The 12,036-nt window shown below is 37.5% G+C and overlaps 1 protein-coding gene across 11 annotated transcripts in view; it reads right to left on the reverse strand.

The window, feature by feature from the left end:
* nrxn2a (neurexin 2a) overlaps window positions 1–12,036 on the reverse strand; it is a 449,133-nt gene that overhangs the window by 222,001 nt on the left and 215,096 nt on the right. For all 11 annotated transcript variants that reach the window (XM_067424404.1, XM_067424403.1, XM_067424396.1 and 8 more), the window contains 2 exons: window positions 4,914–5,087; window positions 2,701–2,823 (listed from right to left, as the gene is read on the reverse strand). In XM_067424404.1, the coding sequence (XP_067280505.1) occupies window positions 2,701–2,823; window positions 4,914–5,087 (297 nt within the window). The remainder of the gene's footprint in view (window positions 1–2,700; window positions 2,824–4,913; window positions 5,088–12,036) is intronic.

Consider the following 12,036-nt stretch of genomic DNA (forward strand, 5'->3'; position numbering starts at 1 on the left):
TTGCCTCCTCAACTTGAATAAACATTAAGTCGATACAAGATCATTATCACTTTTATAAAGCAGATTGAGATGTTTTACAGTGTTGCAGGTATGCGGTGTTGTGAAATAATTGTCTGAGGTGTTAATTGGGTTAGCGGTGCAGAAGTTGTTGTGTACTCACAGATCTGCTGCATCGACTAACTCCATGCACTTATAGTTCATGCATAATAAATTCCGCAAATGTTTACACATTGAGCTTGTATACTGGTCACTTTTAATTCTTGTACTGAAAAATAAGCAAAGTAAATATTTAATGCCTTATTTACACTGATTCTTCTTACAGTTTCTCGATCGTTGGCTGATAAGACGGAGTGATATAAAACAGCAGCAAGAGAAATTAAACCTGTAAATGATTAGCTTCATTTTAGATCAATTAGCTTGAAAAATTCGCTTGCCACACCAGTCGATGGTGGCTGAATTGAGAAACTGTACCCAATTAAAAGTGTAGGTTCACCCAAAAATGAAAATTAGCCCATGATTTACTTGCCCTCAAGTCATCCTAGGCGTATATGACATTCTTCTTTCAGACAAATAAAAAAAGAGTTATATTATAAAGTAGTTTTTGAAGTCCATAAAAGTGCATTTTTCCATCATTGAACTGCTCCACGTGGCTCCAGGGGCTTAATAACGGCCTTCTGAAGTTAAGTGATGTGTTTGTGTGAGAAAAATAACCATATTCAAAACTTTATAACCTAAAACATAGCTTCTGCCATATCTGAAAAAAAAAAATGTAACTGGTGTGCAATGTCGTCAGATTCTTGAACTTTGTAAAAATGTTGAACTGTGAGAGGCACTACACTTTTTCCATAAGTTGAATACGGAAGGCTATCTAGGGAAAGCTAGATATTTTACTTTATATATTTTTAAATATGGATATATTTACACAAATACATCGCTTCGCTTTAGAAGGCCTTTATTAACCCCCCACCCCCCGCAGCCGTGTGGAGCAGTTATGATGATGGATGGATGCACTTGAATGGACTCCTAAAACAAAACAACAATTCATTGACATTATAAAGCCTGGAAGAGCCAGGACTTTTTTAATAGAACTCTGATTGTGTTCGTCTAAAAGAAGAATGTCATATACACCTAGCATAACTTAAGGGTGAGTAAATCGTGGGCTAATTTTCATTTTTGGGTGAACTAACCTTTTAATATCATATCATATCATATCATATCATATCATATCATATCATATCATATCATATCATATCATATCATATCATATCATATCATATATAATATCATATAATATAATATAATACATAATGAAGTAACAATATTATTTTCTTGCTGATGGCATTTGGCAAGTGTTTATTTTGAACCATGTTCCCAATATGGTGTCCCACCCAAGAGAAATATGAATGTTGAAATATGAGTTAGGTGCTGGATGTTTTTTTTTTGACAATACTAAAGCACTAAAATACCATAGCATGTTTCCTAAATCTCAGCAAACATACTAAGTTCAAATACTTCTCTGAAAAGCAATGCTACAGCTAGATATTCTACTTTGAAATGTATGTCCCGTCTCAGAATGTGTCATTCTGTTTGGCTTGTGTGATCCCACCTACTGCTAAATGTACCCGATACCATTTTGACACCCCGGGTTGCCAGTTGGCGGACAACGGCGTATGGTAGCCGTGGAAGCCAGAGAACAAACTGGGTCAGAGATTCCAGATTCTAACTGACCTAAAAAGCCAAAAACTTTGCAAATGTATGCATTAGCTGAAAAACATACAGTGCAAGGTTTGTCGCTTTCCATTTCATCCTTGCGTGTTCTCAAACAGACAACTCGTGAGCGTTGAGTCGAAGGAGGAGGGGGCGGGAGAACTCCAATATATTGAATTTGGACTGCAGTACCCATTTCAACCACTAGCTGCCAATATTACATACTGCACCTTTAATGGGTCTAACATACAGATGAATCAATGTATAGAACACACATTGTGAACTGATAAGCACAAATGCATAATCTAATCAAAGACAGGTATTTGTGTAATTTCATTGTTCCGTGTATTTTTATAAAGACGGCAATAATTTCTAAAGCTACATAAAAAAAACAATGCAAATGTATTTAACTACAATACACATCTTATTTAAATCTGTTTAAAACACCCCAATGCACTTATTTTCTCTCTCTTTTTTATATTTAGTGTAGCGAAGCCCTATTTATCTTTATTTAGCTCATTAGGCCGTTCTCCAGAGCATTATTGTCAAATAATATGTGGATGTTATTAAATCAAACACAATCTGCCTTGTGAGCGAGGCCAGTGTCTGTTTGCAGGCACAGCACAGTCAGATTTTTTTTATTGCACGTACAGCATCACAGACATTAAAAGCCCACGGTTCCATCTCCGAGCTTTGGCGTAATTAAACATTTTAGATGCAACTGAAATTGCATATCTTCCTGCCTTCAGTTCAGGGGTCACTTGAACCATTACTAGCTCTTTATGAACATTATCTTGTGGCCCTCACTAATTAGAGTGTTCTGCCTTATCTGCACATTAAAAAGACTGCATTGCGGCGCACCATCGTTTAGTACTTCAAACGCTTAGCTCAGAGATTATCAAAGGAGAAGCCTTGAACGGCTTATTAATGTGGCCAAACAAGCCTCTTTAATAAAGCTGTTTAATCCCTACTAAAGAGCAAAACAGTACTCACGGTCACTGCAGAGGGGACCGCCGTATGTCGTCATGGTGCAGTCGCAGGTAAACCCCTCCCACTGCTGCAGACACACACCCTGATTGGAGCAGGAGTCCTCCGTGCAGGTTGTGCCAGGGCCGGCTGAAACAAACAGGACATGGGAATAGGTGGTTATACATCACAAAAAAATAACACAGTTTCTCGACTGACACAGGTGTCCAAGCTCAGAATCTGGTCATGGTTCACACAGACTTATGCCCTTGTTTAAGTCTTGTCCTAGACTAGACTGCATGGTTGAGCTGTTTGAACTAAAAGCAACTTGCAGTGACATATCTTAAAATATGTCAGTGCCATTGTTTTGTCTCAAGATACACACCTATTTTTTTTTCTACAGCATGTTTATAAAAGCCACCTTAATGTCCTAATTAAAGTAAGGCCTAATCCTTGCTCAATCTAAGCCCTGTTTGTGAAACCAGGCCATAACTGATTATAATAACGTATAGCTAAGTCTATATTAAGGATGAACAATATTGGTTGGATCTATATCGGCCAGTATGGTCTTCTCTCCCCTTACATTAAAGGGATAGTTCACCCTGAAATGAAAATAAAGCCATTATACCCTGTTGTCGTTCCAGTGCCCTACGTCCTTCAATCTTTTTCAGACCTCAAAAAGAGAAATTTTGAAAAAACGTCCTGCGCTCGCTCCTCTATAATGGCACTGAATGGCGACCAGGCTAAAACTTAAAGATGTCATGAACTGGCTTTTTATATTTTTATACTGTTGTCTGAGGTCAACTAATGACGTTCATGTGGTTTTTACATTCAAAAACATTATAACTAATAAGTAATAGGCTATTTTCTACACTGGTTTTAAGGCTGTCATCTGAAAACTGGGTTTTGATGGGTGTGACGCACTGGAGACTTGGAAGTAAACGTCCACGGCTAGGATTGGATAAGATTTGCATATTTAATGAGCTTCTGCTCCCCTGTCCACGAGGGAGCGATTGTTTTGAAATCCGGCCAACGGGATGATTATCTCGATCACAGGGCTCGTAAACGTCTTTATCAAACAAGCACAATGAATTATTTCTCATCCACCCGCGATTGATTGGAATATTATTTCTGTATTACATGGCCTGCACAATCGGTGAATATAAGCGAGAACTATCCCTTTAAGATTACATTTGCAGTCAACTCATTTAAAAGAGTGGTTGCATGCGATTTCACTTTTTTAACTTTAGTTAGTGTGTAATGTTGCTGCATAAGCATAAACAGTATCTGCAAAGTTACAGCGCTGAAAGTTCAATGCAAACAGAGATATTGTGTTTTTTTATGTTACAGCAGTTTATTGCCTACAAAAACGGCCGGTTTGGACTTCAATGAGCTTCTTCCCGGGTTGGTGACGTCATAAACCCTTGCTAGTCACCACAGATGTGACTTCTGCCCGTAATGGTAAGGGTGTGGCGTTTCGGGACAATCTGTGCTTGGCACTTCAGCCAATAAAAATACATGAAACTACATTTGGCCATCTAACCAATCTAAGACCATTGTGTTTTTCGGAGGGATGGGCTTCATAGAAGCAGGAAGTAAACGAGCCGTTCAGAGGACAGTGGAGACAACGGTGTGGAATAAAGGTCAAATATGAGAGCGATACAGCGTTAAAAAAAGAAAGAAGTATTAGGACATGTTATACTGCGCCCCATAATCACAACAAAGCCTAAAAAAAACAACAACTATGGAACCCTTTAAAATGTATCTATAAAATGCTATTAATTTAATAAAACTGTTTCTGCTATACTGTATATTACATTTAACAATGATATCATTCAAACATTTGTGGTAAGATGCATTAAACTGATCAAAAGTGACAGTGAAGACTTGAGTGAAAATATTTGTATGTAATAAAACAATAACAAATTATTCAAATCAGCATATAAGAAAGGTTTCTGAAGCATCATGTGACGCTAAAGACTGATACAATATTGATACAAATAGAGAATATTTCTTTTCATCTGTAATAATATTTCACAATATTATTGTTTTTGCTTTATTTTTGATTAAATAAATGCAGATTATACGTGCAAATAATGGGATTGGTCGAATTTTGACGGCATGAATGTGGCACTTGCGTCCATGTAAGCTTTATTTTATGTGTAAGTGATGTATTTTTAGGTAAGGATCATATGTTGCTATGATTAGTTCTGAACGGCTCAGAGCAGCAGTACACTAACCTTCACAGCCTCGCTCCACTTGGCCCACACGGTGCAGAGCATCTGCGATCAGGTCAGGAAGTCTGCCATTCAGGTCAACTGATGCCAGGCAGCCCTGGTAGCCATCCCGCGACGCTATAAGCTTGGGCAAACTGTTGTACATGCTCTTCCCCGCACCTCCAATGTACAGCTCTCCTATACGGCACACAGAGAAAATATACAGTTATCCACCAATATCAGAACATTTTTCCTGAAAATCAGCTGATTAAATCTTTTCATTCCAACTGGGGCTGGATGTCTCTCTTTAAAATAAGGCAGAAATCAATGATGATGGAGTTGCATTTGAATTGTTCATCATGTTAATGGAGGCTTCTTAAGGTAGGGTAATCCTGTGGTACTCTATGATGAGCTGAATACGTGTGGTTCTCTTTTCAACTAATTCCCTGCTGATGAAGGCTAATACCAATGAACCTTTGATGTGCAGAACAAAAAGAAAAACAGGGTTGTCATAAAACGGCATATCATTATGTAACATCAAAGTTGCCCTTGAGGAACTCTGAGAAAGAGAACATGTGGATAAGCATATGAGAAGATGAAGGAGACGGGAACCCCGTTGCAATATATAGACACCACTCTCGCCATAGCTTCCGTTGCGATGCTCATCTGTGGCGTTTGGGTGTAGGATCGGGCTCAGACAGACATTTGGGAACGAAGAAGAGAGGTGGAGAATTGAAATGACTTGGCTCTTCAACACAGAACAGTATGTCCCTGAATCTGGTTTTTAAAAGCAGACTGATGCAACACCATTCAGAGGAGTCAATTACATACATGTATTTATATACCTACATTTCTGGATTGAATATGGTCTGCTTTTATGTAAATGATATGCAGTTTAAAATTATCATAGTGTAGTACAATCTATGGAACACTTAATAAAAAATGTTATATAGAATTTATAATTAATATTTTTATTTAATAGTATTTTTTTAATATATATATATATATATATATATATATATATATATATATATATATATATATATATATATATATATATATATATATATATGCATTTTCTGCATTTATGGCTTAACAAAAAAAAATATATATATAAACATCACTTTAAATAAACTGCTTGTTGACAAAACTGGGAAATAGCAAGTACAAACCCGATTCCCAAAAAGTTGGGACACTGTACAAATTGTGAATAAAAAATGAATGACATTTACATTTACAAATCTCATAAACTTATTTTATTCACAATAGAATATAGAAAACATCAAACGTTGAAAGTGAGACATTTTGAAATGTCATGCCAAATATTGGCTCATTTTGGATTTCATGAGAGCTACACTTTCCAAAAAAGTTGGGAAAGGTAGCAATAAGAGGCCGGAAAAGTTAAATGTACATATAAGGAACAGCTGAAGGACCAATTTGCAACTTATTAGGTTAATTGGCAACATGATTGGGTATAAAAAGAACCTCTCAGAGTGGCAGTCTCTCAGAAGTTAAGATGGGCAGAGGATCACCAATTTGCCCAATGCTGCGGCAAAAAATAGTGGAGCAATATCAGAAAGGAGTTTCTCAGAGAAAAATTGTTTTTTTGAAAAAAAAAGAGTTTAAAGCTATCATCATCTACAGTGCATAATATCATCCAAATATTCAGAGAATCTGGAACAATCTCCGTGCGTAAAGGGTCAAGGTTACTGGATGCCTGTGATCTTCGGGCCCTTAGACGGCACTGCATCACATACAGGAATGCTACTGTAATGGAAATCACAACATGGGCTCAGGAATCCGCTTGTAAAGTTGTGACGTAAGGAACGCCATTTCTGGGTCCAAGCCTCAACTCGTTTCACTTGAGAATCCCATAGACGCCCGTTTATGAGCGCTATTTTTCATATTAAACATTTAATATGAAAACGTTTAAAAAAGTTAAACATTTAAAATGCTTATAGTCTACACAACATTCTCTATGGTTGTGTGTTAAGGTTGCAGCATTAACATTTTAACGATTTATAAAAGATGAATCACTGTCTGGCAATCTGGAATTTTGGCATGGAGAAAAAGGTTATTATTATAACTTTTTTTGTAGTATTACACCACATTGTGTGTGTATATTAGCACCGTTTGTAGTTTTTCTTGTGGTATAAGATTTGGACCCGGAAGCACTTCCAGAAAACATTGTTGCGAACACAATCCACCATGCCATTCACCGTTGCCGGCTAAAACTCTATAGGTCAAAAAATAAGCCATATCTAAACATTATCTAGAAGCGCAGGTGTTTTCTCTGGGCCAAGGCTCATTTACAATGGACTGTGGCAAAGTGGAAAACTGTTCTGTGGTCAGATGAATATTGAAAATTGAAAATGTGAAGTTCTTTTAGGAAAACTGGGACTCCATGTCATCCGGAACAAAGAGGACAAGGACAACTCAAGTCGTTATTAGTGCTCAGTTCAAAAGCCTGCATCTCTGATGGTATGGGGTTGCATAGTCAATCTGGAAAGGCACCATCAATGCTAAAAGGTAAATCCAAGTTCTAGAACAACATATACTCCCATCCAGACATCGTCTCTTTCAGGGAAGACTTTGCATTTTCCAACATGACAATGCCAGACCACATACTGCATCAATTACAACATCGTGGCTGTGTAGAAGAAGGATCCGGTTACTGAAATGGCCAGCCTGCAGTCCAGATCTTTCGCCCATAGAAAACATTTGGCACATCAAAAAGAGGAAGATGCAACAAAGAAGACATAAGACAGTTGAGCAACTAGACGTCTATATTAGACAAGAATAGGACAACACAATCCTATTCCTAAACTTGAGCAACTTATCTCCTCAGTCCCCAGACGTTTGCAGACTGTTATAAAAAGAAGAGAGGGTGGCACACAGTGGTAAACATGGCCTTGTTCTTTTTTAGACGTGTTGATGCCATGAAATTTAAAATCAACAAATTTTCCCCCTAAAATGATGAATTTTCTCAGTTTAAACATTTGATATGTCTTCTATGTTGTGCACACGCACGCACGGATACACAATGCAATTTCCATAATGAAATAATGTTAAATAATGTAATATAATATTTGAATTTACAATTATTATTATTGTTGTTGTTATAGGACAATAAATAACCACAAATGGTGATACAAATAATGTAATCTGTGAATACTCTCTGAATTTAACACTGCTATTAAAATATCCTAAAGAAATACTATTCTTTATTGCTGTGTGGTTAGGAGAAAAATGACATAGCTGCTTATAAATAGGCCCACAGTTATACAATAAGTGTGCTGATGTTATTGGTCTTGGTCGTTGTTGTGTTGTTTAAGGTGCAGAATGCTCTTTCATTCTATACTTATTATTTCATTCTTTCATTCTGCAAATATACATTTCGGAAAACATCAAGGACGTCCGGGGACCTTTTGATAAACATTCACAAGGCAGACCATGTTTAGAGGGCATTGTTTGCCAGTGAAATGCAATTTCCAACTGAGCTCTGCTGGCAAGACAAGCAATTACGCGTTAAAACTGACAAGCAAGAACACATATGGCAATTTTCGTCCTACGGTCGAAGAGTGTTCTCTCTCTCTCTCTCTCTCTCTCTGATTGTTTGCTGAAATATGCTCTTTTTCCACTTCAACTGAATAAGCCCAATTAGACCACCATTAAAAGCCCCTTCATCTAAACCTCTGCACTCTTTAATTTTATCTCACCTCGCTACAGATAAGTTGCATTCTTTCGTTCTAACTTTCCCCTTCCATTAAGAGCCCCTCAACCTGACTCTCTTCAACTAACTACTGTAATTGTCCCCGGTGCCTCTTCAGTGGAATGAACGGGCTATGACTGGCTATAGCTCCACCCTTTAGGATGCTGATTATATAATAGCCATTTTAAAATTCAGTGCAACAGGTGTCACTGGCTGAATATCAATTGAGCTTCTAATAGCACTGAATGTCAAAGTGCTTGCAGCGTCATACAAACATCAAATCATTTTTCGTAAAATGTCTATTATTATTACTCTTCCAGTGAGTCCAGACTGTAACTCCTAATCAAGACAATGGATGCACTGCATGCCGCACTTTTCATGAAGAGGGTACAAAAAGGGCCTGAAAACCTTAAAAAATAAAGACTTACCCCCCCCCCCCCCCTTTGAGACGATTGGTTTGTGAAAGGAGGTGCTTAACCTTCATAAAATGTTCACAGTCAACCTCTAGAGGTCGAACTAAATATTATATGAAATATTTTTATCTATTCATTCATATTTTATTCATTTTATATGAGATGTGCAATGTTTGAAACCCTGTTAGCAAAATTTGGAACGTCTAAAAATGTATCATGGAGTTTGACTGAGATGAATGGGAATGCTAATGGAGAGTTTTCAGGTACAGAAATTGAATAACGTAATCAAATGTAAAATAACTCCATATTTAACAGTTTAAATTAAAGATTAATCCTTATTAAACTTACAAAAGTTATTTAATCAAGAGCAGTGAGTGATGTCCTTATCTTTTGTTTGACACACCCAAAAAATTTAATTCTGTCAATAATTAAAGTTTTTTGTAGAGAGTTTGTCCTTTAAAGCGCAAGACTTGAAAGAGATATTCAATATTCAATATTTGTGTGCACTTTCGGATGAGTGCGCAGAGAACTCTTCTCACTCGCGTCTTCTGGAACTACACCAGGGTGATGGCGGCGAAAATGTCTGGTCGTATTCGAAACATACGGCAGTACCATAGACTGTAAAAAAATAGGGCAGCACTGGCATGCATTGAACAAAGTTTACAAAGAGACCGTTTTGCCCACGTTTTTCTTTTATTATCACTGTTGTAATATATCACTGAGGAACCAGCACGTGTATCCATTGACATAGACATACATAACGCATTATTTTTAAGTTACAACGCATATTAAGATGCGTCATCAGATGTGAGATGAACCGCAGTGTAAGTGCGTTCTGATCCGTTCTGAACTGTTTCACCACTAATACAGACGTTGACGTCAGATATTAGATTTGTTATTTCAGACATTAGATATTCGTCATATATTATATTTTAATTATTTTATTCACCTTTTATCATATATATATATATATATATATATATATATATATATATATTTGAAGGACTTTTACATGCCACCCCTGCTCTCATCAGACAGCACCCCGGTTGGCAAACACTGGGCTAACCAATAGGGCAAGGCTCCAGAAAAAAACAACAAAAATACCTTCCCTTCCCTTAAATTTACAAATGTTGTGCCTGCGCCAGCTCATCTTCACAATAAAATCCCAGCTCACAGCACAGAATCCAGCGCCGCGCTCAGAAGAAAAGCTCAGTCTGCTTCACACAGAATAGCCCATGCATGGTTATTAGCTCTGTATGTCTCAGTGTTATGCAAAGACTATTAAGCAGACTTCAATCACAATATTCAATTATACACCCAATAGTTTTTTTCATTAGTCATTCAATGGATGGCTGGGCAGCGGGAGAGCGGAGCTTCTTTTGTGGACGAGAGGGAGGAAAATCAATTGCTTTCATATGAAGGAACTGCAGGGAGATTGTAAAAATGACATCTCCAGTCATGCGTCTCTGTTGAGTAATGACGAAGCAATATCCCTGCTGGATAAAAATGGAAGACAGGCGGGAAAAAAGAAACACCTTTGGCTGTGCTTCATGACCAGAAGCCTGACCAGTGGATTAAAGCTCCAATAAATGCCCTCATAATGCACTGCGCCGCTATAAGGCCTGAAAGTGTCCCATCCTCCAAGTTCTTTAACATCATCTTTAAAATGTTGGGGATCAAGCGAAAGGTGTCACTACATTATTGTAATGACTCCTAGTATATAGAGCAGTAGCAAGTGATCATTAGTGTTAATTAGTATAAAGTTATTAGTAACAAACACTTTAAGTATGCTGTATTAAGTATGAAGTACAGTAATTCTGTACCATTTATGCTACATAGACGAATGATATCCCAACGCATGCAGCTTGTTGAAAAGATATTGCGGTATTGAGCGAGTGCCTTTACTTTTCAAACCGCAGAATTAGCATAGGAACATTAGGCTAGATGATGCAAGGATGTTTGCCAGAATGTTGGTTGCTACAGTATTGTGTTTTGTGCAGGTGGTTGCTTGCTTATCCATTTGTGTCTCGTTGATATTCAGGTCTTTAGATTTGGTTTGGATCGCTCCATCAAGTCAATGCAAGCTTGCCAGGAGAAAATGGTGTCTAACTGCTCAGAAAAATAATAGCACACCTCACAAAAGCTGCACGATTTAAGGTATAATTAGTTCGGTATTTTCTACGAAATGCCAGATTCTCACCATGATGTAAAAAGGTGTGAGTTTAGGAAATCTTTGCCTCGACTGAACTAGCCACCAACAGCTCATTAATAAACTCATTGACATTCACATTTTATAGCAACACCTGGATTTTCCTCACGCCAGGGGGAACAGGAAAGCAATTGGATTCCAAGTCAATAAAACAAATTTTCAGCAAACATTTACAGGGGCTGGATGGCAGTTCCTTGAGGAAGAAGAAGAAAAGAAAAAAAAAACTCAATTATTGGACAGCGTGGAAATTCGCTTGTCGCAAGCGCTCTCCACATATGCTCATTTCAACACACATAGCAGGTCAAGCGTCACTTTCCACTGGCTCCCTCGCAGAAAACAACACCACATCTCAGCACCTTCCCGTCTGAGGATGTTCATTTTACACTTCACAGAAGAGCACTGGACCCTGGGGATTGTTACGCCACTCTCCATTCTCTCCGGCATAATTGCTTGAACAATTACAACTGACACGTACTGCGAAGTTGCTCTTTTGATGTTTAAAGGACTTGTTCTGGGGCAGCCGAACAAAAAAAAAAAGACCTTGGAGCCTGACAACAGGAGTTTGTACTTCATGGCCTTATTTGATTTGGCCATTATTACTCTTGTACATAAAACAACATGTTGACAAACAATTAGATTTTTTCTGCTGGATACTTTGTAGCTTTAAACCTTTCTTGTCTTTAACCGAGCATTGTGATTAACGAACCATGAGAATTTTGCCACACACACACAAACAAAAAAAAGAAGATATTTTGTAGTGTAGAAACATTAACATTATATATATATATATATATATATATATATATATATATA

This window comes from Pseudorasbora parva, chromosome 18 (assembly GCF_024679245.1).
Source record: "Pseudorasbora parva isolate DD20220531a chromosome 18, ASM2467924v1, whole genome shotgun sequence".
NCBI classification, from domain to species: Eukaryota; Metazoa; Chordata; class Actinopteri; order Cypriniformes; family Gobionidae; genus Pseudorasbora; species Pseudorasbora parva.